This window comes from Perognathus longimembris, chromosome 25 (assembly GCF_023159225.1).
Source record: "Perognathus longimembris pacificus isolate PPM17 chromosome 25, ASM2315922v1, whole genome shotgun sequence".
Classification (NCBI taxonomy): domain Eukaryota; kingdom Metazoa; phylum Chordata; class Mammalia; order Rodentia; family Heteromyidae; genus Perognathus; species Perognathus longimembris.
This window is the reverse complement of record NC_063185.1, coordinates 2439385-2464697: the sequence shown is the minus strand read 5'-3', so window position 1 is coordinate 2464697 and position 25313 is coordinate 2439385. Positions and strand designations below refer to the sequence as shown.

The 25313-nt window shown below is 55.8% G+C and overlaps 1 protein-coding gene across 1 annotated transcript; it reads right to left on the bottom strand.

Moving 5' to 3' along the window:
* Nucleotides 1-25008, bottom strand: Neurl1b (neuralized E3 ubiquitin protein ligase 1B). The gene is made up of 5 exons (XM_048334252.1): nt 24819-25008; nt 9826-10395; nt 3383-4102; nt 2150-2275; nt 1-947 (listed from the first exon to the last, which is right to left on the bottom strand). Exons 1-5 carry the CDS (start codon nt 24847-24849, stop codon nt 703-705), a joined length of 1692 nt encoding a protein of 563 aa, XP_048190209.1. The 5' UTR covers nt 24850-25008; the 3' UTR covers nt 1-702.
* Nucleotides 25009-25313: the final 305 nt, after the last annotated feature.

Here is a 25313-nt window from a genome sequence, read left to right as displayed (position 1 = left end):
AAACATGCCTTCGAGCGTGAGTAAGAACTGAAAATAGCCAGCTGTTCTCTGCCATCTACCTCCCCCTGCCCCAACCAGAAGCACCTGCTCCGGAGCTGTAAACAATGGGTTATTTTTGCCTTTGCTTTAGAGACAATTTGCCCATCCCCCTCCTCCTCTTTTTCCTACACCATCCAAGGGAGTTCTGGGTGGGCTCAGGCCCCGTACATTCAAAACCAGCGCTGTCTCAGAAAGCGAACAGGTTTTCCGTGGCGTTAACATCTGGAGTCTGGCTTGCACATTCCTTACGGTGAAGCAACATCTGGAGCCCGCCATCCTTCTTGCTCACCCCTCCTGTCTACGCTGTCCACCTCCCTCCCCTTCTTCTCCCACACTCAGCTCCAGAAAGAAGCATTGCACAGATGGGGGGACGCTGTCTCCCCAAAGGTCACTGGCAGGTAGGGGACTCCTTAGGCAGGTCCTGAGCTTGCTCTTGGGTGGGCCCTTTGGGGGGCTGTGCAAAGCACTTGGGGGGCACAAGCAACTCCTTGCCCGGGCTGAGCCCCCTCCCCCAGGTTGGTCTCCACACCTGTCACGCTGTGTCCAGCACAGGAGAGCTGCAGGAGAGACGGCTGGTGCCCCTGCTCTCCCTGGTGGCCAGAGTGTTGTCTTCTAAGCGGTGACCTTGCCAGCAGGTGGTGACCTTGCCGGCAGGCAGCCAGGCTACGGCCGGTAGATCTTGATGACATCTTTGATGGGCCGCCGACAGATGGGGCAGCAGGCTCGGGCCTGCCTCTTGAGTCGCAGGCCGCAGCTGTAGCACAGGCACATGTGTCCACAGGTGTAGATGACCGTGTCCACTTCGCCGTCGAAGCACACAGTACACTCCCCATTCTTGCTGGCCGAGGGCTCAGGTAAGGAGAAAGCTGGGGACACCAGGGGGCTCAACGGGGAGCTGGGGGCTGTCACTGCCAAAAAGGAAGACAGGACACCCCTTAATGCATGTGTAATGGAGGGCCAGGTGCATTCTTCTTTTCTTTTTTTTTTTTGCCAGCCCTGGAGCTTGAACTCAGGGCCTGGGCACTGTCCCCGAACCTCTTTTGCTCAAGGCTAGCACTCTACCACTTGAGCCACAGCGCCACTTCCTGCTTTTTCTGTGTATGTGGTGCTGAGGAATCGAACCCAGGGTTTCATGCATGTGAGGCAAGCACTCTACCACTAAGCCACGTTCCCAGCCCTGCCAGGTGCAAGCTTCTGCATGACTCACTTCTAGAGAAACTGGTGTTTTGGGGTGAAGGATTTGAGGAGATGCCAATTCTGAGGGTAGCATCTTTTTTTTTTTTTTTTGTGTGTGTGTGTGTTTTGCCAGTCCTGAGCCTTGAACTCAGGGCCTGAGCACTGTCCCTGGCTTCTTTTTTGCTCAAGGCTAGCACTCTACCACTTGAGCCACAGCACTACTTCTGGCCTTTTTCTATATATGTGGTGCTGGGGAATCAAACCCAGGGCTTCAGATATACGAGGCAAGCACTCTTGCCACTAGGCCATATTCCCAGCCCCGAGATGCCAATTCTGGTGTAACTTTTTTTTCCCCCTTTAATGTGGATCCTAAGGTTTGAACTCAGGGACCAGGACACTCTTTTAGCTTTCTCAAGGCTGATGCTCTACCACTTGAGCCACAGCTCTACTTCTTATTTTTTTTAATGGTTAATTGAAGATAAGAGTCTCACACATTTTCCTGCCCAGGGTAGCTTTGGATCATGATTCTCAGATCTCGGCCTCCTGAGTAGCTAGGATGATGGGCATGAGCCATCAGCTCCTGGCTTGGTTTAACTTCTTGAAAGAGGTTTTGTGCCAGGTGCTGTTGTCTCCTGCTCAGGAGGCTGAGATCTGAGGATGGAGGTTTGAAGCCATCTCAAGGCAGGAAAGTCTGTGAGACTCTGATCTTGAGCAGGGATGTTTGTTCAAGCCTCAGGAGTGGCACACACACACACACACACACACACACACGCACACACATACACATTTTGCATCTCTTTTCTTTGGAATGCGTCTTTTGTGTTTTCATCACTCCCTGGGTAGAGAGGACAGGCACAGATGCAAGCATGAGACATCCAAGGAGTCAGGCCCACCCCAGGTCCCCAAGCCCCTGCTGGGGTCCCCGCTTCCTTACCCAGGGATGACTCCGACTCTGAGGAAGACTGATTGACACTGAAGGTCATGTCGGAATCACTATCATCCTGGGAGCCGCTGAGGGATCCCGACCGAGTGGTGGTTGCAGGGCTGGACTGCAGCGTACCTGAGACACAAGGAGCCTCTGTGAGGGACAGCAAGGAGTTTGCTGTGCCCTGCAGATCGCTGCTGCAGAGCCATTTTGCACCTCAGTTTCCCCATCTGTCCTGTGAGAGGACAAGTGTCACCTCCCAGGGCTCTGGAGGATGAAGGAACCCACAGTCTTTTTTCTTTGACTGGTCTCCATGCCAGCAATAACTTCCACTCCGTAACGCCCCCATAGTGGTTCAGGGAAGGACATGAACTTAAGGAAGCCCAATGCCGTCAATTCTATAACATCTAGTAGAAGTGCTGGGGAAGGAAGGGTGTGTTCCCCTGGGAGATAAGTCAGACACTGTGGGAGCCACTCTAGTCGGTGGCCTGCTTGCCTGCCTGCTCATGACGCCAACACAGGGCTAACTAGCCTGGGATTGGGTAAGTGACAGGTGCTGGAGGCTGGGTCCCTCGGGCCTGGGGTGGGGGCTTGAAAGAGGCAGACTCTGGAATGGGGATGGGAGAAGTGTGCAGAGGGGCTAGGTAGGGCCTGGATGGGGTCCGTGCCAGGATGGGAAGGGGTGGAGTCTTCCGTGGGGCAGAGTCTGGGGCAGAGGGACGGGGCTGTAGAGGGCCTATGATGGGGTGTGTAGGGAACTGGGCAGGACCTGGGGCAGGGTCTATGGCAAGGCCTGATGTAGGCAGGACTTGGGATGGAGGGGAAGTGGCCTGGGTCTACTATGGGGTGCAGTCCACAGTAGAGCTCAGCATGGGAAGCAAGTTTATGGCAGGGCCAGGCTACACCAGGAGCACTGCACAAAGAGGTGGGACCTTGAAAGGGCTGGGCCTACAGTAGGGCGGAGCCCGAGTAGGAGTTGGGAGGGGCCTAGAGTGAGAGGCAGCAGGTGTGGGGCAGGGCAAAGGGAGGAAAGGGGCGGGGCCTAAGTTAAGATAAGGCCTGGGGTGGGGTAAGGGAGGAAGGGGGCGGGGCCTACAGTAGGATGAGGCTTGGCATGGGGTGGTGGAGGAAGGGGCGGGGCCTACAGTAGGACAAAGCAGGGCATGGGAGGAAGGGGCGGGGCCGACAGTAGGATGAGGGCGGGGCGCGCCCACGCAGGCGCAGAAGGAAGGCAGGACTCACCGAGGAGGCGCAGCTGGCCCGCGGCGCCGCCGCGCACGGCGAAGAAGGCCCAGAGCGCCTGCGAGGTGTCCACGCAGAGCAGGCGGCCGCGCGGGCGTCCGTTGACGCCCAGCAGCACGTCGCCTCCGGGGCGCAGCGTGAAGCTGAGCGCGTCGCCGCCGCTCGGCACGGGCCCCGCACGCGCCACCACCCAGTACTCCTTGCGGTCGAGCAGCGCGTCGGGGTCGGCGGGCAGCTCGGCGGGCCGCAGCGCGCCGGGGTCGCAGGAGGTGATGCCGAAGGCCACGGCGCCGGGCGCCGCCAGCCCCGCGCGCCCCACCTCCACCAGGAGGCTCTCGCCGGGCCGCAGCGGGCGCTCGCAGAACACGAGCGTGCGGCCGCCGTCGGGCCGCGGTGCGCAGGCCAGCTTGCGGTCGGCCGACAGGCTCACGTCGGGCCCGCGCGTGGTGTGGAAGCGCAGGTCGGCGTCGAGCAGCGCGGGCGAGGACGCGGGCCGCGGGCGGTCGCGGGGCCCGCACGGGATGGCGGCGGCCGTGGCGTCGGCGGGCGGCGGGCCCTGGGCGCGGCCTAGCGCCAGGTGCCCCAGCTTGGCCACCACCTGGCTGTTCTCCAGCTCGTTGTTGTCGAAGTTGGCCGCGTCGTGGCTGCCAGGCGGCGGGCAGGCGCTGAAGCGGGCCTGGCCCAGGCGTGCGGGCGGTAGCGTGTCGGCGAAGGTGCTCTCTGCGGGGCCGCACGGGGCGAGGACAGGGTGAGGGTCCCAGGGACCCGTGCTCGCCCCAGCCATGCAGGGGTCCCCCCCTCCCCTGCATTTCCGATGCAGTGACCCCCTCACCCCCACCTCAGGATCCCCAACTCCCCTGCAGTGACTCCCCTACCTCAGGGTCCCTGGCCTCCCCTGAACTTCCAGCCCAGTGACCCCCCCCCCCCAAATTCCGGGTCCCCACTTCCCGTGCACTTCCGGTGCAGTGATCCTTCACCTCTTGCCCCACTCCCACCGTTCCTGCACTTCCTGTGCAGTGCTGGGCCAGGGGCTTGAACTCAAGGCCTCACACTTTGGCTCAGCATTTGGTGGCCCAAGGCTGGTGCTGTTCACTTGGGCCACACCTCCCTTCCCAGCTCTTTGGTGGTAAATTGGAGATAAGAATTTCACACTTTTTCTATCCAGCCCGGATTTGAACCTGGATTCTCAGATCCCAGTCCCCTGAGTAGGCAGGAGGAGGATGACAGGCATGAGCCACCATATGGTGAAAAATGTTCTTGACACTATATTAGGTTTTTTTTTGTTGTTGTTGTTGTTTTTTAAAGGCAGGCCAGGTGCAGGTGGCTCACTCCTTTCTCATCCTAGTCCTAGCTACTCAGGCAGCTGAGATCTGAGGATCACGGTTCAAAGCCAGCCAGGATAGGAAAGTCTGTGAGACTCTTCTGTTAACCACCAGAAAACTAGAAGTTGAGCTGTGGCTCAAAGTGATAGAGCACTAGCCTTGAGCACAAAAGCTCAGGGACAGTGCCCAGGCCCTGAGTTCAAGCCCCAGGGGTTGTACACCCACACAAAACAAAATATTTATTGGTTCGATAGGGCAGATCTCCACACTTTTGTCTTCCTAACTAGACCACGTGAGTCCTTGGAGGGCAGGATCTGGGCCTGTCTGTACCTCGCCTTGTGGTCAGGGAAACAAGCAGCTTCCATCAGTAACACCACTGGGTACGTTAACAAGGAAAGTTTCTAGAAAACACTGACTGCCATACTGCATAACAAAGTTAGCAGGGAAAGCCATTCAAAATATTTGGAAGGGCTTATCGTGACAAAAATATTCTTGTTAAACATGATAAATACCCAAGAAAACATGTTTCTCCAATTTTTCATGCGGATTTCGAGCCAACACTTACTTACATGTTACTAATCTGTAGTTTGTATCATGGGAAAATTCTTCCACTTTAGTTTTCCAAATATACACTGAATTCATAATAATGAACATGTTCAGCTGAGCACTGGTGGCTCATGCCTGCAATTCTAGCTTCTCAGGAGGCTGAATCTAAGGTTTGAGGTTCAAAACTAGCTTGAGGGGGGAAAGTCCATGAGACTCTTATCTCCCTGAACCACCAAAAAGCCAAAAGTGGAGCTGTGGTTCAAGAACCAGCATTGAGCAAAAAACCTAAGGACAATGCACAGGCCCTGAGCTCAAGCCAAAATAAACAACAACAAAGCATGCCCCTAGATGCCGACTTAGACTGGATTTCCAGCTGCTCAAAGCGGGGAGACCTAGAAATGGCCTGGGCTCTGGCTTCACTTGCAGGGCTAGAAGTGAGTATAAAACTGAATTTATAGTGAAATTCTTGTTTTGTGGGAGAGAGATGCATAGAAAAATTCTGGAAAGGAATAGGTAGTTTGAAAGTAGCTGGTTATGAGTAGAAACTTATAGATTTCCAATGTTCTCATTTTTCTGTTTTATGTGTATACTGGTTCTGAAATCAGAAAAAGAAAAATAACTTTTCTGAAGAAGTTGTAGAGCAGTGTCTATGGGAGCCTCTTGGTGTGCTGAACTTTTCCTAGGTCTCTCCACCCAAGGATGTCCTGCCAGGCCAAGCCCAGAGCCCTGGCCCTGGCCCTGGGCCTAGATCCTCCCCTCCCCGCATGGCTTCTGTTCTGCGCATCCTCAGCGCCCCTTCCTGCTCCTAATGGGCCCTGGTAGCGTGTGCTCCATCCTGCCTGTGTGGATGGGCCCAGCTCAGCCCTGTGAGCATGTGACTTTACACTGGTCATTTCCCTTCTGGAAGCTGCAGCTTCACATGGGAGTAACGGGGGAGAGAGGGTGGCTTCTGTGGCTCAATGCCTGTCATCCTAGCTGCTCAGGAGGCTGAGATGTGAGGATCCCAGTTCAAAGCCAGCCTGGGCAGGAAAGTCCATGAGACTCTTTTATCTACAAAAGCAAGAAGTGGAGCTGTGGCTCAGGCAGCTTAGCCTTGAGCACAAAAGCTCAGGGGATCAAATTGGACAGCTGGGCCTTCAGGTGCCCTTAGTAGGACCAGCTGGTGGCTAGGAGAGGAGGCCTCACCCAGATTGATGGGTGCACACAGGTCCCCCAGGGAGGCACCTCTGGTCACTCATCACCCAGGTGACCTCATATGATTCCCTGCTCCCAGCTCTGGCCTCACCTGCTGCCTGGAGTCAGGCTGGGACCAAGCTGCGTACTCAGCCAAAGGTTCAGCTTTATTATCAATTGTAGAGCCACCACTCTGTGATGGTGGCCATGCTTCCCCCTATGGCCAGCAGGCCCCTGCAGATGCTGTGCCCTGCCTCACAGGCTGTGGAAGGAGCCCAAGACATTCCTAGTGCCAATGCCCAGTCATCTTGGCACCCAGGGGTTTCCAGGGAAACATTAAAAAAAATAGTTATCTGAGGCTGAGAGAGGTTGTTCACTCCTGTAATCCCAGCTAGGCAGGAGGATGGAGATCAGGGGATCACAGCACGAGCACCAAAGTTATTGAGACCCCCCATCTCAGCTGGGTGAGGCTGGGTGTGGTGGAATGTGATCCCAGCTGTGTGTGTGTGTGTGTGTGTGTGTGTGTGTGTATGTGTGTAACACTCTGAAGCTTGTCCCTGGCAAAAAATTCAAAATGTGATCTGAAAAATAAGTAAAAGAGGGCTGGGAAGGTGGCTTAGTGGTAGAGTGCTTGCCTCACATACATGAAGCCCTGGGTTCGAGTCCTCAGCACCACCTACACAGAATAAGCTGGAAGTGGCACTGTGGCTCAAGGGGTAGAGTGCTAGCCTTGAGCAAAAAGAAGCTCAGAGACAGTGCCTGAGTTCACGCCCCAGGACTGGCAAAATAAAGGGATTGGATGACATGATTCAAGTGGTGAAGTACTTGCTTAAGTGCAAGGCCATGAGTTCAAGCCCCTGCACCCCACGCCACAGGAGGCCTGCTGGTTGGACACGTAGCACCTTGCAGGGCTATGCTTTCTGCTTGCCTGGCACCCCCCCCCCCCCCGGGGATTCAGTTTTCTTTTGAATCAGGGTCTCTGATGCTGGCCAGGCGCTGCAGACACGGGCTGGGCTGGCTGGGAAGTGCGGGGGTCCCCAGCCCTGGGGGACACGGCGAGCTGCTGGGTGTGTCAGGCTGGCAGGACACGGGCCCCAGCAGCTGGTGCCCGTCCCCTGGTCCCAGCCCATGGCGTCCACAGCCAAGCAGCAAAGTGGGGATGCACAACTGCTTAGCAGTTGCTCCCCAAAATTCAGTTCACCACACATGACTGCCCTTGCACTCTCCAAAAAAGGCGCCATTGAGTTCCTGTTACTTGCAACCACAGACCTCTGACAGCACAGTCTGCTCTGCCATCACACCCTGCACCATTGGAGAAGAGCCCCACTTACCCAGCAGAGGAGCCCCTTTCCATAGAGCCCCCCAAATTCCTGGGGTCCCTGGCAGAAAGGAGGGGCTGCTGGAGAAATCTCATGCCACGAGACAGACCACACAGAGGGCTGGGCATTTCCTTCCTTTCCCCTTTCTCTTCTAACTTCCTCCCTTACTTCCTCCCTCCCTCTGCTCCCTTTCTTCCCCTCCCTCCTTGCTGCCCTCCTTCCCCTTCCCTTTCTTTCCTTCTCCTATCTTTCCCTTTCCTCTTCTCTGCTTCTGGTGCCTTCTGTATGCTTGGCAGGTGTTCCACTACCGAGCCACATGCCAGCTCCTCTTTCTTATTTCCCTGTAATGCCCCCTTCCCATTTGTTTCCAAATCCTTATCTTAGGAGGATCAAAAGAAAAAACACCCCTCATCCTTTTGCTCTGATGTAGCTAAAGTCAACTTGCTTTTCCCTGTGAAGGAAACGTTATTGACACCCCCCCCCCCCCCACTCCTACGCCAGGAGCAACTTCTATGGCTTCCTGAAGATAATTTTATTGTTCTAATTGAAACACGCATGTATAGAGTGAGGGAGGCAGTTCAAGGTTTGAAGTCAGCCTAGGAAGAAAAGTCAACCAGTTGAGCTCACACCTGTCATCCTAGCTACTCAGGAGACTGAGATCTGAGGATCTCAGTTCAAAACCAGCCTGGAGGGGAAGTCCACGACACTCTTTTCCCCCCTGGTCCTGGGGCTTGAACTTAGGACCTGGGCGCTATCCCTTAGCCTCTTTGTGCTCAAGTCTAGCACTCTACCACTTGAGCCACAGTGTCACTTTTGGCTTTTTCTGGGTAGTTTATTGGAGATAAGAGTTTCATGGACTTCCCTGCCCAGGCTGGCTTCGAACTATGATCCTCAGATCTCAGCCTCCTGAGTAGCTAGAATGACAGGCATGAACCACCAGTGCCAGGCACACACACACACACACACACACACACACACACACAGGCACACACACACAGGCACACACAGAGTCCAAGAAAGCCTTCATCTTTGAGTGGGGATGTCTGCATAGTCTTACTTGCCTAAGCCTAGGCTCCATGTGATTTCTTGAAACTTGGACTTACCTCCTAGCTATTTTTCAATGTCCCCGGGCCCGTATTGCAGCCCTTTTATATACATTGTCTCTTTTATCCCTGCCAACAATCCCACCACAAACCCTGTCACAGGAGCTAGCATGATGAGAAAAAAAAAATTCTAAGGAAAACAAAACCCTAAGGCACAGAGAGGTTCTGTCACCTGGCTAAGGCCACACACCAACTGGCAAGTGAAAAGCCAAGTCTCTTGATAGAGGCTTTGGTGTCTCCCAAGCCCTTGACTGCTCTAAGGTAGAAGTTCTTCTGCCTCCTTAACTTTGGGGGAGGTGGGGGAACAAAGAGAGTGCCTGGCTCCATGCATCTTCCCTTAGGCCCAGTGGTGGGGCTGAAGAACAAGGAGCCCAAGCCAGGATTTTCCCTCAAGATCCAGGGCTAAGAAATCAGAAATAGTCCAAACATTCATATACATAAGTCATGAAGTCCTTAATGGACTCCTACTCTGCAACAACAAAAAAAGGAACAAACTACCTCAAGATGTAGCAACCGCATGGATGAATCTCAACATGGCTATGCACAGGTGCACACACACTATGGGCCTCTATTTGCGTGAAGTGCATGGCCAGTAAAACGAGGCTATGACAAAAGATGAGAGCGGTTCGTGGTGCCTGGCCATGGCGGCTCCTACTGGCACCGATCCTAGTTAGGCAGGAGGTTGAGATTTGAGGATCGCAGTTTGAAGCTAGCCTGCGCAGGAAGTCTATGTAACACTCACAATTCCAATAAACCATTAAAAAAGCTGGGAGTGGAGGTGTTGCTCAATGGGTAGGCAGCCAGCTTTGAGTGGACAGCGCCCAGGCCCTGGGTTCAAGTCCAGACATGAAGAAGGCACTTCCTCCTGGAGGGGGTGTGTGGTTGCAATGCACCGGGGGCGCCCAGGACCCCACCTGCCCCTCCCCAGGACGCACAGAACCCAAAGGCCCCGCCCTCCCCTGGGCAGGGCCGCGGCCTACCGAGCAGCTGCACCTGGTCGGTGATGCCATAGACGTCGATGAGCGCCCAGAGCGGGCCGCCCACGGCCACTCCGCAGTGGAAGAGCACCGGCTCGCCGTCGTTGACGCGGTAGAAGACACGGCCATGCCGGTCGGCCCAGTAGGCCAGCACGGTGTCGCGCAGCGCCAGGCTCTCCGGCAGCGCCTTGGCCCAGTAGCCGGGCCGGGTGACCAGGTCCGGGCAGGCGTACTTGGGGATGTCCTGCGCGCTCATGAGCGAGGGGTTGTGCGCCGTGAAGCCGAAGCGCAGTGCACCGCTCCAGCCCGGGCGCACGGCCACCAGGCGCAGCCGCACCTGCTCGTACAGCCGGATTGGCCGCTGCGTGAACGTCACCCCGTTGCAGAAGCTGTTGCGCCGCGTGGCTCGCCGCGAGTGGCCGTCCAGGCGCACGTTCTTGCCCTTGGCCTGTGCGTGGAAGCGTGGGGCTTCGCCCAGCACCAGGTGCCGCTGCTGCTGCTGCTGCTGCTGTTGTTCAGGCCCTGGGCCGCAGCACGGACGGGTGGCCAGGAGGCGCGCCGGGGGGCTGGAGTCTGTGGAGAGACGGCAGTGGGGTCGGAGGATCCCCTGAAAACCCAGCATCCTTACACCAGCTTTTCTCTTATTGTCACTCAGGGCTTTATGCTCTTGTCTGGCGCTCTACCACCTGAGCCACAGCTCCACTCCAGGCATTTTTGCTACTTAATTGAATGTCAGTGTCAAGCCCGGCACTGGTGGCTCACACCTGTCATCCCAGCTACTCAAGAGGCTGAGATATGGTGACCTCAGTTCGAAGCCAGCCTGGATAGGAAAGTCCGTGAGACTCGTATTTCCAATGAACCAGCAAATTTAGACAAAAGTGGAGGGGTGGCTCAAGTGGTAAAGTGCCAGCCTTGAGAGAAAAAGCTAAGGAACAGGGACCCAAGGCCCTGAGTTCAAGCCCCAGGACTGGCACACACACACTCATGCACGTGCACATGCACACACAGGTCTCAGATTTGTTTGCTGATTTTGGCTTCAAACCACAATCCTCCTATCTCAGCCTCCTGAGCAGGTGATATTACAGCAATGAGCCACCAGCACCTGTCCTCACAATCATTTTTTAATGGAAAATTCCATCTCAACCAGAATCTGCTCATCAAGAATACCCTGAAGAAGCATCCATGCTATAGCAAAGAGGGGGACCCCCTCCTCCCGGCCTCAGCCATCTCTTTGTCACAGAGTGCTCAGTCTGTCCATGTCACAGATTGAGCAAACAGGTCTGTGCGTGCACACTGGAGCTGCTCCTTTCTCCCCAGCCATCACCAGTGAGCTTATCAACTCTGCCCAGGGGTCTCACAACCTTTTTCCATCTCCAAATCTAGCAGCGTCTTCCGAGGGCAACAGCACCCCTGGATTCTTGGGGTAGGGGGAGGGGAGTGTCTGTGTCTCGGGCAAGCCTGTGGGCGCTGTTTCCTGGCACTTGCTGGCTGGGTGTGGCAGGTTTGGTTCCAGTCCCATGGGAGGTGCCGGTGATCACGTGGACAAGACCCTAAATAGCATGGGTGTGTAACAGGCTACTAGCAATGTGGTGATCTTACTCAGGTGGCTCCCCCCCACCCCAAACGGGCGCTGTGCACAAGATGATGTTTCCAGAACCCACTCCTGGCCGGGGACTCATTTCTACAGAAAGGTCGGAGAATGGGACACGGCTGGGAGAGGGCGAGGAGAGGGTGACAACTGTGCACAAGGGAAACGTGCTGTTCACCTCACAATGTCACTGGAACCCCTCAGTGCATCACCTCTAGAATAACGACAAGGCATGAAAAGAGAAAGGAACACAAGGGAACCAAGATGATTTGATTTTAACCGGTGGACGGGGCTGGGGCGTCGGTAACCCTGGCCACGTGTGTGTGGGCTCCCGGAGGCTGTGGTCCGGACCCGGGGGAGGGGGAGAACGGGGAGAGGCCCCCCCACCCCTGCCCATCCGTGCGCGGCTCGGAAGGTGGCACGCGGGTCGTTATGGCCCAGGTCTGGGCTGCTAGAGCTCCTGAGCCCATTTCCATGGCAAGTTCTCTTAGATGGCAAGCCACCCCGGGGTTCAAACACCCTGGGTGATGACAGACGTCCCCTCCCCAGGGGATGAGGGCCACAGCATGGGGGTGGGGTGGTGTCACCCTCCCCATGACCGGCCCTGGGCCCGCAGGATGGAGGAGATGGGCTCAGTTAACCCAGAGCCTCAGAGGAGTTTGGGTTGGGCAGACACGCCAGGCTCCCATACAAGCCTCGCCCCAGGAGACCACGCCCAACGAGACAAAGCCCTTCCCCCAGATGCACCATGCCCCAGAAGACTACGCCCAAGACAAAGCCTCTCCTCCAGACAAGCCACGCCCTGGGAGGCCACGCCCCATGAGACAAAGCCCTCCCCAGGACAAGCCACGCCCCGAAGACCACACCCAATGAGACAAAGCTCCTCCCCAGACACACCACACCCAAGACAAAGCCCCGCCCCCGGACAAGCCATGCCCAGAAGACCACGCCCAACGAGACAAAAGCCCCTCCCCCCAGACAAGCCCCTTTCCCAGACAAACCACGCCCCAGAAGACCACGCCCAAGGCAAAGCCCCTCCTCCAGACAAGCCACGCCCCTTGCCCGCCCCTCCCAGCTTCCTTGTGGGGCCCGGAGACGCACTTTGAGCAGAAGACAGCCAGAGTACTTCCGATTGTCACCCCGTGTGCGGCTTGTGGAATTCGGAAAAGGTGATGATGATGAGGAGGAGGATCGCGGTTCAAAGCCAGCCGGGGCAGGAAAGTCCCCGCGAGACCCTTACCTCCGAAGAACCACCCCAAGTGGAGCGGTGGCTTAGGTGGTGGGGAGCTCAGGGACGGCGCCCAGCCCCGGAGTTCGCGCCCGCGAGACCGACTCTGGTGCGGGGCTGGCTCTGAGCCCCTACCCTCAGGTCTTGGCCTCCTGAGTCGCCGGGCACAGCACGGCAGACTCCTGGGCCCAGCCCCCAGCAGATTCTCCCCAATGTGGGCCACAGTCTAGGTGGTAGGCAAATAATCTATTTCCAAGAGGGAGTGGTATTCATACCAATGGAAATGTTGGAGGATGTAAGATCAGTCTGTGGCTCATGCCTGTCATCTTAGCTACGCAGGAGGCTGAGAGCTGAGGATCAGGGTTCAAAGCCAGTCTGGGCAGAAAAGTCTATGAGATTCCTGACTTGATTTAAAAAATAAATAAGATTTACTGCTGGGAGAAAGGCTTGCCAGTGGCCCTGGCGTCTGATAGCAGAGACTTCCCCTCTGGATCCAAGGACAGAGAGCTATTTTTAAGCTGTTCTAACAGATGGGTACTGTGCCACCCTTCCTTTGATCTGAAAAAGGCCGGAAAAAGTGACATTTCCTCCCAGGTGTGCAGGGCCACCTGACATGGTGTGTGGCTCTGGTCTGCAGCCTGTGGGGAGAAGGGTCCAGCCTGTCGCCCCCTAATAACAACAGGCTACCACCGCTGGCATTTGGCTGAGTTTGTGGTGTTCATGAGAACTTCATTCTGGGGGAGGGGTGGATGTCTTTGGGACCAGCCTCCAGGGATGAGGACTGAGGCCTTCAGAAGGTGAGGATGGGGATCCCCCAGGTCCTGTCCCCCATTCTTCAGGACCGCTGATGAGACTTTGGGACAAGGTGGGGTGCAAGAACAGCTTGCTCAGGGCGCTGAAGGCAGGAATTCCACAATGGGACAGAACACGGACACACCTATGCTCCATTTGGGGGTATCTGGGACACTATTATTGAATTGTAGCTCCTGAGTGGGGAACCTCTGCTCCAAGGGATACGGCCCAAGGTCCAAATCAGACCAGAGGAGACAGCACGGTGTGTGTGTGTGTGTGTGTGTGTGTGTGTGTGTGTGTGTGTGTCTGGGGTATGCCTGCTGTCAGGTGCTTTACATGCATAGGGAGTGTGTGTCTGGTGTATTTGTGTGTGTTTCAGTGTGTCTGGGTGTGTGTTCCCTGCTGGCAATAAGGATTGTGTGTGTGTGTGTGTGTGTGTGTGTGTGTGTGCCAGTCCTGGGGCCTGAACTCAGGGCCTGGGTACTGTCCCTGGGCTTCTTTTGCTCAAGGCTAGCACTGTGCCACTGAGCTACATTCCCAGCCCTGTTTGACACTTTTGTCTTAGGCAAGCACCTGGAGTGCCTCAGAGGTGGGAATGTGGGGGAACCTTATATCCCCATCTCCTTCCAGGGTGCAAGGCAAGGATGGGGTGGAGGCTTTTGCTCCAAGGCTGAAGAACTGTTACCCTACCTCCCCCAATCTCCCAATCCTGGGCTGGGTGGTTTCCAGTGGGCTTGAACTGCAGGCAGAGTGTTGGGTAGATTCAAACAGCAGCAGAAGCTAGTTTCCAGCAAGAAGATTCTGGAAGGAAAGCTGTGGTTGGGGGAGGGGGACACTGGCCATTGGCCTGCTTGTAACTGTGAAGAAACCATGCTTGGGGGGGGGGGGTGATGACTTGGGGGTGAACAGAAAGCAAAGCAAGTGACTGGTTGCTGGTGTTTGTTTGGGGGGGTAAGAGTGGGGGGGCTGAGCCCACAAAAGTGGCTCTGAGACACCAGGAAAGGTCCTCTGGGCCACACTGCCTGGAAGTCCTGGGGCTGGCATAGAAGTTCAAGGGCGAGATCGAGATGCCGGGGCTGCCACAGACAGGGCAAAAGCCATCCTAGAAGTGAGAAAACAGAGCCCAGTGTCCAGCACACAGTAGGTCCACTGAGGTCCTACACTGAGGTCCGCACAGTAGGACATCAGTGGACTTACTGTGTGTGGCTCTGAGGTCCCAGGATCAATCCTGGAGTGTCTCTATTGGATACAGCTTGCTCTCCTCCTCCCCGATCCTTTTTTTTTGGTTGTGGGGCTTGAACCCGGGGCTTTGATGCTAGTGCTCTACCACTTTGAGCCACAGCGCCACTTCTGGTGAGCCACCAGCATCTGGCCCCCTCATCCTTCTTGCTCGGGGCTTCCCTGCAATGCCAGGTGAGTTTGGACGCCCCTCCATGTGGACCCCCAAGAGGCAAGAGAGTGGTAGGAGTGTAAATTCAAGGGTCCTGGTGAAAATGTGCTCTCCCTTCCTCAGCTGGAGCATCTTATCTGAAGTGTGTGTGTGTGTGTGTGTGTGTGTGTGTGTGTGTGTGTGTTCAAGGCTAGCTCTACCACTTGGGCCACAGCTCCATTTCTGGCTTTTTTTTTTTTTGTGGTTCATTGGAGGTAAGAGTCTCACGAACTTCCCTGCTTGGGCTGGCTTTGAACCGCGATCCTCAGATCTCAGCCTTCTTGAATAGGTGGGATTATGGGTGTGAGCCACCAGTGCCTGCTGGTCTTTCTATTCTTTCTTTTTTCTTTTTTCTGCCAGTCCTGGGCCTTGAACTCAGGGCCTGAGCACTGTCCCTGGCTTCCTTTTGCTCAATGCTAGCACTCTACCACTGGAGCCACAGTGCCACTTCTGATTTTTTCTATCTATGTGGTGCTGAGGAATTGAACTCAGGGCTTCCTGTATGCGAGGCAAGCACTCTACCACTAGGCGCTATTCCCAGCCCAGTCTTCCTATTCTTTATAGTCCCTGGAGCCCACTGCACAGATGAGGACATCAGGCTGGCCAAGATCACAGGCAGATACCTGGCAGGGTCTGAACTGGATTCACACCTGGATCCAAGCCCACAAATGCCCTTGGCCACTATGCAGAATGGCATCCCAGATAACCAGAAACCATATTCACCATCTGTCATGAGATGATCTGTGGTCTACAGAAACAACTAGAAGAGGGCTCCAGTCCTAAGGCCTGCCTCCCACCCCTGTCAATCATCTGGGCTCCAGCCCTCAGGCCCACTTCCCACCCTTGTCAATCATCTGGGCTCCAGCTCTAATGCCCACCTCCCACCCCTGTCACCTGGACTGTGCAGATTCTTCCCCCACTGAGCAAAATGGTTGTGGTCACTCCTTTGCTGGCCTCTGACTTTCACACCATCTCCAGTTTATTCACCATCAGGACCCCACCAAGGAGGGAGGTACCATTTTTATCCTTCTCCCAAAGATAAAAAGACAGAGGCTTAGAGAGGGAAACTGACTCACCAAAGCATTTCACAGCTTAGAGATGGTGGGACTGAGATTCAAGCCCAGGACTGCCTCCCACACTAATTATCTTGGGAATCCCAACCAGAGATCTGGTGTGTAATTCCTGTGAGACCTTGTGTTAGGTGCTGGTCCTCAGTGTTCAGCTCCACCAAATGGGAAGAGATAGGGAGATGATTTTGAACCCTGATTCCTTCATGGGAGCAATATGATGTCACATGTTATGGTTATGACATCATAGGGCTATATGATGAACACATGGAGATTGCCCTCCCATCTCTGGTCCTTGAGTGGGTCCCTCCAGGACCCTGAGGGGACAAGGAGCCTGAGTGGCATAAGGATTGCACATCTGGATGGAAAGTTACCAAGAAGGCTGCCTAGGAGACATGGCACAGGTGGGGGGCCTGTGGGAAGTTGGAGGTGTCCAGCCATCTCATCAATCCATCATGCTGAGTGAGCAGAAGAAGCAGTGTGCTCCAGTGGCCTCTCTGTGGTCTAGACTGCTCGCGATCACCTCTGAAGTAGCTGTGGGTGTTGTGCCCCCCCCCCGCATACCCAGGCAGCTGAGACCCCCACCCCTGATCGATTACTCATTAAAGAATTCTCCCCTGATTGCCACAGAAGAGGCAGGAGGCTGAGCCCCCAGGAATTAGGAAGAGTAGGAAGAGCTGGCATAGGGGTGTACTGGGGGCCTGCCAGCTGGGGGGCAGGGGGGCTCTTCCTGGCCCTGCTCTCAGAATCTCCGGGCACTGATATCAAAAGGGGCTGAGGCTGGGAGATGTGGAGGAAGAAAGGGGCTGGGCACAGAGGCAGGTGGTTCAACCACCCGTGCCTCAGTTTCCTGATCTGTTACACAGGCTATACCCAGTTGTGTAGGAGTTTGGAGGAATGCCGCACCACATTTCCCAGAGATGCCAGCGTCCACAGGCTCCTTTGAGGGCAGTTCATGCAGGAGTCTGGCCACCTGGCTCCCACAACTAGAACACTCTTCCTCCATGCAATGCCCCCCCATGGGTCCCACTGAGGTCCCTGTGATCTGCAGGATGGTTGCTGTGGACTCTGCCCCCCAGCAGTGGGCAGGGCCTTCACTTCTGCCAGGGAAACTGTGGGGGTCCCTCGTGGGGATCCCCACAAGCTGCCTGCCTTAAAATGGGGTGAGGGGACACAGCCAGCACACCAAGGACAAATCGGGGGGGGGGGACGCTGGTGGCTCATGCCTGTTGTCCTATTCAGGAGGATGAGCTCTGAAGACTGAAGTTCAAAGCCAGCCTGAGGAGACAAATCTGTGAGATGCTTATCTCTAATTAACTAGGAAAAAGCCAGAAGTGGAGGTATGGCTCAAGTAGTAGACTGTTAGTCTTGTGTAAATAAACCCACCACCACAACAAATACACCAACAAACCCCTCAAGACTTGAGGTCCTGAGTTTAAGCCACAGTACTGGGTACAACGAAACAAAGCAAAAGAATTTCCAGGCATCAATGATGCACGCCTGTCATCCCAGCTACTCAGGAGGCTGAGATTTGAGGATAGAGGTTCGAAGCCAGCTCAGGCAGGAAAATCCTTGAAACTTTTATCTCCAATGAACCACCCAAAAGCCAGAAGTAGAGATATGGCTCAAGTGGTAGAGGGCCTGCTTGGAATGTAAAAGCCAAGTAAACCAGGAGTCCCTGAGTTCAACCTCATGTACTGGCACCCCACTTGATGCCTTTTCTGTTAACAGGAGCTGTGTGTCCTTGGTCTCTTCCTTCCCCTCTCTGTGCCTCTGTTCTCTCACCAGAGGGCTTGTGCAACCAATTCCTGCAGGTGCTGGGTGCCTGGTTTCTGAGTGCATTCACCGTCAAAACCCACAGTCGTGTGGGAATGGACATTATCCTGCCACTCAAGGCAGAAGGGGAAACTGAGGCTGAGAATTCAGGTCATTCCTTGGGCTGTTAAGGGTAGCTATCTTGGTCCTGGTTGTGGACACAAATGGCCTAGGTCGAAGGCCATGTCATTGGTGCTACAAGGGGACAGGAGGGGACCATCAGAAGGTGGAGTGGGTGGGCCTTGAGCTCAAGGAGGAAGATGGGAGCGTGACAGCCATTGGCAGTCATAGGACATCCAGAGAGATGACTGGACAGGTATCCCTGGTCCTGGTCAGATCTGTGCTTCTGAGCCCGGAGGGCGACCGCCCTGAGCCTATCCTGCGTGAGACCCACAGGCAGAGGTCCTGGCTGCTAAGTGACTGAATTTGCTGGCAGCCCACTGGGTGGCTCCTTCATGGCTTTGAACTTGAACCACAGGACCAGCCGCTGGGATCCTATTTTAAGCCTTCAGAAAGAAAGCACTACCAAATACAGAAGCTGTTGGGTTCAAAAAGGGCTGAGCAGTGAACTACCTTGGTGGGAAGCTGCCATCTGCAAATGGTATCTGGCTCAATCCCTCCACCCCCATTTCCACGGGGATCCCCCCAAACCCCACAATGCCGGGTCATGTCCTGCTCTCTTCTCTTGGGCCTCTGAGCCTGAATCACTCTGTCTTGAACATCATTTTCCATTCCTTTCTGAGCACGCCTGTCATCCTAGCTACTCAGGAGGCTGAGATCTGAGGATCTCCTGGTTCGAAGCCAGCATAGGCAGGAAGGTCCGTGTAACTCTTGTGTCTAATTAACTACCATGAAGCTGGAAGCAGAGGTGTGGCTCAAGTGGTAGAGCACCAGCTCTGAGTGTAAAAAGCTCAGGGATGGTGCCCAGGCCCTGAGTTCAAGCCCTAATACTGGCACAAAACAAACAAAACCAAACACACTTCATCAGAAATCTCACCAGAAATCAAGGTGACCAGGACGTGGCCCTGGGAACCCCTGGAAACCTGGGTATGTGAAAAGGATCCTCCAAGTGTCCCCTGCCCTTAAGCCCAGCCACCTGGGGCACTGTCACTCAGTGTTACTGGGCGGAACTAGAACTGCGTTTCTATAGCAACAATCAAACATGGCAGCTGTCCTGGGCACTGGGTCTAATGTGCCCAGCTCCTGTCCACTCAGCTCTCACATGGGTAGTGCCGCCGAGAGTGCACAATCCACACCAACACACACGCGTGTGCACCCCCCACCTTGCGCAGCTCTAGTTATGAAGCAATATTCTCGCTACCTCAGCACATCCCAGCATCTTTTCCCTCCCTCCCTCCCCCCTTCTTTCCTTCCCTCCCTCCCTCCCTCCTTTGCCATTCCTGGCACTTGAACTCAGTGCTTCACCCTCTCTCAGCTTGCTTGCTAAAAAGTTGGCGCTCTACCACTCAAACTACATCTCCAGCTCAGCTTTTTTTCTTTTTCTTGGTTAATTGAAGATTAAAAAAAAATCTCAGGCTTTTCTGCCTGGGCTGACTTTGAGCCTCCATCCTCCCGCCTCACCTTCCTGCACAGCCGGGAGTACAGGCAGGTGTGAAGCAGCTCGCCTTCCTCGGCTTCATGTGGTGACAGAGTTTGGAAAGCGGACCCACAGGTCACAGGACTCACTTGAGTGACCCGGATGGGGGCCAGGGTGCTGGGTGCCCCCACCCCGACCCGGTGCTTCCCGGCAGTGTGCTCAGTATTCGGGACTGGTTTATTTATTTATTTTCTGCTGGAGGCAGGCTGGCTGTTGATCGCGCTTAGATTGGCACCCATTTAGACTGTGCCTGCCACCCATGCGGTGCTGGCCCTTGGGGACTGAGCCCCAGAAGATGGCAGAGAAGATGACTCTCAGGTGTGCAGGCAGACACCCGGCAGAACTACCTTCCAGAGACCACCTCTTCCAGGAAGACTGCCTTGATTTCCACAGCGGAGCAAGAACACAGAGACCCCAAAGAGAGACAGAAGAGACTCCAGCCTCTCCCAGTCCCAGACTAGCCTGGGCCACTTCTCTACTGTCCCCCCACACTGGACAGACCCGTCCCTTCTACCTGCACCCCCACTGATGCCTCTGCCCAAATTGGAGCTTAATGAAGGAGCAGGAGAGGTGGCCATTGCCAATGTGCCCACAGAGAGACATCAAGGCCACGGTAGTCCCCAGGGCTAAGGAAATCGAGGTTCAGGGATGTCAGAGGCTGCTGGTCCTGGGGAGCCTTGCTGCCCCCGCCCCCCCAGGCAGCAGCCAGGCAGTATCTGTGTGGCTAGCGCAGGCCCTGCAGTGCCAGGGCCCCTGTGCAGGGCTGGGCAAGGGCACCCCCTTTGTGAATGGTGCTGGCATGTCACCCTTCAGATCAGGAGATGGGGTGCTGGCTGGAGCCCCATGAGCCTTTGTTCTTTGCCTGTCTGAGCCTCCCCTTTGTTACTCTAGATTTGGACAGACATGGCCCCCTTAAATCAGGAGGCAAAGTATCAACTGGGGGCTGTGAGAGGCTTGTGGAATCATTTGATAAATGATGGTACAAATACATACGCTATTTGGCAGGGATTAGGGGACTCCTGGGACTTGAACTCAGGGCCTAGGGCACTGTCCCTGAGCTTTTCCCCTCAAGGTTAACTCTACTCTCACTTGAGCCACAGCTTTACTTCCAGCTTTTTGGTGGCTAACTAAAAATAAGAGTCTCATGGACTTTCCTGCCCAGGCTGGCTTTGAACCACAATCCTCAGATCTCAATCTCCTGAGTAGCTGGGATGACAGGCGCCCCTGGCCCTGTATGCTTTTCACAAGCTGCTTGTGATCTGTCTGCCTGTATTGATGATAATTGTGCACAGTCCCAGAATGATGGTATAAATATCCCAATAGCCCCCATTTGACTAAAGGTTCTTCACCTTCAAAGGGGTTTTTGGCATTGAAGGCAGTGTGGAATTGGGCTTGGCACATGGCAAAGGTTGGCATGCAATCTGCACGGGGAGTTCCCGGGCTCAGCGTCATTGAGCTGCTGTTGACAAGCCGTTGGCTTGGTCACCTAATGATTAAACCCAACCTGCCGTTTGAATTTTTGCCTTTTATCCAATCAGCGTGGCAGACGAGCCCCAGAGGCGCCAAAGAGAGAACTGGAATGTGCTGATGGTAGAGGAGAGGGGAATGCTCCACCTGTACCCCTTCTTCCAGACTGCCCTCCCCTTTGTCTCCCCCTTTTACTTTCTGTTCATGAAACTCAGGGTGAGGCTAGGAGTAGAGGGGGCAGGGAGAGAAAGAAAGAGAGAGAGGGAGGGAGGAACCACATGGTATTACAAACCACACAGATCTCGCTTCACACTCCATTCCACCCCCCCATGTTCATGATCACATGCGACAGTTGGGGTGTTTTCACCTCTGGGTGTCTCTGCGTTTGCAGATGGGGGTGCAGAATGGCGCTTGCCATGGCAGAATGAAATTGTGTCTGGAAAGAGGAGTTTCAGAATCACTCCCAGCCCTGGGCTCAGTATGCAAATGATGTGCTTGGTTGCTAAGGGACTCCCTAGCAACATCACAGGGACTCCCCCCCCCCCCACTTTTTTTTTTTTTTTTTAGCATTTCCTCATTATAAGCTCTAGCCTAACTGTGTGCCAGGTGGGACACCTAATAAATGTTATCTCCACCACAGTGGGACAACCAGTAAGTGTCCTCTGAATGAGCCACGAGGACTTTGGAATTAAACAAACGTAGATTTCAATCCAGGCTTTTATCAACTAGATGATCGGCTTGGTTGACTGGGGAAGGGGGGTGGAAAGGAGGGGGGGTGAACAAGACATGTGCCCCTCTCGGAGCCTTGGTGTGTCATCTATAAAACAGGGACAATGATTCTAATGATGTGAAATGGTTGGGAGAATTCGATTCCTTGACTCATTCATTTAATGAATCTAATTGGATTGATGTAATGCACGCAGCGTATGCACAACGCCCCCCCCCCCCCCAGCTTGCTTTTGGTTCTTCATATACAGCAGTGAACAGATCAAGTAGAGACACACTTACCTGTGAGATAACTAATGCATGGTTGTGCACGTGGACAGACAGCGATCCTGCCTGTATTCACGCTAAGCGCACACACAGACGTGCAGTACAGGGGAGAGAGGCAAGGAATGAATGACAGGTGGAGGTCTGGGCTGGTGGAATGTTTCAGGCAAAGGGAGCAGAAAGTACAGGAGGGCTTTAAGGAGAAGCGTACTTGGTGTACCACTGAAGGCACATACGCGGGGTGGGGTGGCTGGCATCAGATCCAGGTGCTTTTGCAAAATGCCAGCTCTCTCTCTCTCTCTCTCTCTCTCTCTCTCTCTCTCTCTTTCTCCAGTCTTGTAGCATGAACCCCACGCATGTGTCTTTTCCGGCAAACGAAGGTACAAGGAGAGGAAGAGACAGAGCCATGTGGAGATTGAAGGCAGCATTTTTGAATGCCACATGCAGGCTTTGATCTCCTGCCAGGCGCAGGCTCTGTGATGGTCGACCTGGTATCTAAAGAAATGATCAAGGCTTGGGGGTTGGGGTGGGGGGGTTGTTCTCAGCAAACTTAGGGAAGTGGTGTAGAGAGAGACAGCGCTGACCATGGGTGCGGCGGCTCCAGCTGGCGATCACACTGCTGAGCCACGGGTGCGGGGGTGGGGGGTGGGGGGAGGCTGGTGGGGGGCAGGGAAGAGCTTTCTGAGTTGGATGTTTAAAAGTCAGACTACACAAGAAAGGTGTTTCCTCCATCCCCCCCAAACCTCGGGATGTGTGGTCAACAGCACTGTGTATTAGAAATTAATAACAACATGTTTGAGGGAGGATAAACAGCCCTAGTGCCTGATCATGGTTTGGGGATTCCAAGCCTGGCCCCTTCCTCATACTCAATACACGTGTCCGGTCACACAGGACCTACACTTATACTAGGCACACGAACCCAGCCTCGAGCCCAGCACCTAGCCTAGGGAACCCCTCCATAGTGAGAGGACCTGTGGCAGCTGCCTGGCCCATGTGTGAGTTCACCTGCTCGAAGGCTGACCCACTCACAGGTGGCTGGATGACCTTTGTTTATTTGTGCATTTATTTTAATTAGAATGGCACACACACACACTTCTTAATTAAGAACATGAATAAACAAGCTGGGTGCTGGCAGCACCCATAGCTTCTCAGGAGGCTGAGATCTGAGGATCAGGGTTCAAAGCCAGTTTGGGCAGGGAAGTCCCTCAGACTCTGAGCTCCAATGAATTAGGCAACATTGGAACTGTGAAGCTGTGTGGCTCCAGTTACCAAGCGCCAGCCTTGAGTGAAAAAGCTGAGACCAGACCCAGGCCCTGAGTTCAGGCACCAGTAGCAGCAGTGCACATGCACATGCACACACGTGAACATGCATGCACACACGTGTACATGGGGGCACACACCTGCACATGGGGGCACACATGCACACACACAGTGGTGGGCAAAGGAGCCTCTGCTCAATGTGATTCTAGGCTCAGGGACCACGTACCATCTCTTCCTTTGCCTGGAGCCCCCCAATGAGGGTGGCCAGGTGCTTTCACCTCTCTCCACCCTACCCTACTCTGCCATGCACACAGAAAAGCAGGGGCTAGACTGTAGTAACAGATCTGGGGTCCTAAGTTACTTCTGCTGCTGGCTGGCAGGTGACTGCACCAGGCACAGGCCCTGAGGTTGCTGAGGCTGACAAGTTGGTTTCTGTTCCATGAGCTAGGCCTGGGGACCCAGGGGATCAGTAAGGTAATCAATATGTTTTGTTGGGGAACATTGTATGTGTGTGTACCAGTACCGGATTTGAACTCAGGGCCTGGGTGCTGTCCTTTGCCTGGCTGGCTCTCTACCACTTGAGCCACAGCTCCATTTCCTGATTTTTTTTTTTCTGGTCAATTGGAGATAAGAGTCTCACAGACTTTCCTGCTGGGACTGGCTTTGAACTAGAGTCCTCCGAACACAGCCTGAGTAGCTAGGATGACAGCCATGAGCCGCCAGTGCCCGGGATCTGTTGTGGAAGATTTTTTGACAACTGCATGTGATAAAGCATGGGGCTAGGGAGAGAGTGCTAGGGAAGGGATGTCTGTCAGATGACAGATGGGGCGATTAGTTACTGTCCTAAAACCTCAGAGCACATTTGACCCAAAGCGGCCAATTCTTCTTCATGGAACTAAGCCTCCCCTTGCCCCCCCCCCCCCCACGCGCACGTGCGCACACACAAGCACATTCACTTTTTTTTTTTTTTTGCACAAAGGATTCTATAAAAATGACCAGCTTCATGGCAAAATACTTTATAAAAGAACTGTGGGCCTGGGCAAGGGCAGGTGGACAGACAGATGGATGGACGAATGGACAGACAGACATGGGGCCACATTCACATTCTCCCACTTCTGCCGGTGTGACCTTGCGTGAGTCATTTCCCCGGCCCCTCTGGGGGTCTGCGTGGTGGGGCTTGGCATGGGTCCACCCAGGGTCCACCCCGGGGCCTGTCCAGGGTCTGTCCTGGGGTCCGCCCCGGGGGTCCGCGCCCTGCGTTCGGGCTCCTCGACCCCTCCTTAGCCCCCCCCTGGATCGCAGGGACCCCGGTTCTAACCAGGGGGCCTCGGGGAGACTCGCATGGGGCCGGGGAACCCCGGGGGCGCCGCCGAGTCCGGGCAGCGCGTGTCTGTGAACTTGGGGGCCCCGGCGAGCACCCCACCCGCCCGCCCTCCTGCGCTCCCCGGTGGCTGGCAGCCTGTGGAAGCCGGGGTGATCGAGCCCCCCACCTCCCGGCGCGCACCCCGCGGCGCCCTGCTCGCCCCGGGCTGGAACAATAGCGGGGGGGGCCGCGTCGCCTCCGGCGGCGGCTCGGGGGCCCCGGGGCCCCGGCTGGGCGACCGAGGATGGGGGGTCCCCAAGGTAACGGGGACGCAGCGCCCGCCCTATCTCCTGGGCCTCGGGCCTCGGGCTCCCCGGGGGTGCAGGGTGGCACCCCGGGGGGTATTCCCGGAGGACGGGCGGAGCCGGCGCCCCTTCTCCCACAGCGGCGCCCCGCGTACCTGGTGAGGTCCGGTGCACGGTGTTGCCCATCGTTGCGGCGGTGCGAGATCGGCGCCGCGCGCCCAGTGGCTAATTTCGGGGCGGACAGGGGCCGCAGGCCCGGTCCGGGGCCGGGGCGGGGGCGGGGGTCGCGGTCCGAGGCATCGTCGCCGCACCCGAGAGCGGGCGGCGGCAGCTGGGCGCGCGGGAGGGCGGCGGCGGCGGCGGCGGCGGCGGCAGCGGCGGCGGCGGCGGCGGGTGGAGGGGGCGGAGCCACCGGCCGGGGCTCGGGGGCCCGGGCTCGCAGACCCCACCCACTCTCCGCCCCCATCGCCCCGCCCCCAGGCCCCGCCTCCAGGCACCCTCCCGGACACTGCGCCCCAGGCCACGCCCCCATGCCGCCCCACTAAAGCTCCGGCGGCTACGCCTGCTGAGACCACGCCCCCGACACGCCCCTCGCCACTACCCCCAATCAGGCCGGGGCGGGCTGCCCCGGCCGCCGCGTCTTTTGAAAG

Bases quoted from the DNA above. Each gene is read 5' to 3' on its own strand.
- Neurl1b (XM_048334252.1), bottom strand. From the start codon at position 24,849: ATGGGCAACACCGTGCACCGGACCTCACCAG. The intron at 10,396-24,818 runs GTACGCGGGGCG...GTCTCTCCACAG, and splicing joins CGTGCACCGGACCTCACCAG to ACTCCAGCCCCCCGGCGCGC. The intron at 948-2,149 runs GTAAGGAAGCGG...CCTTTTTGGCAG, and splicing joins AGAGTCGGAGTCATCCCTGG to TGACAGCCCCCAGCTCCCCG.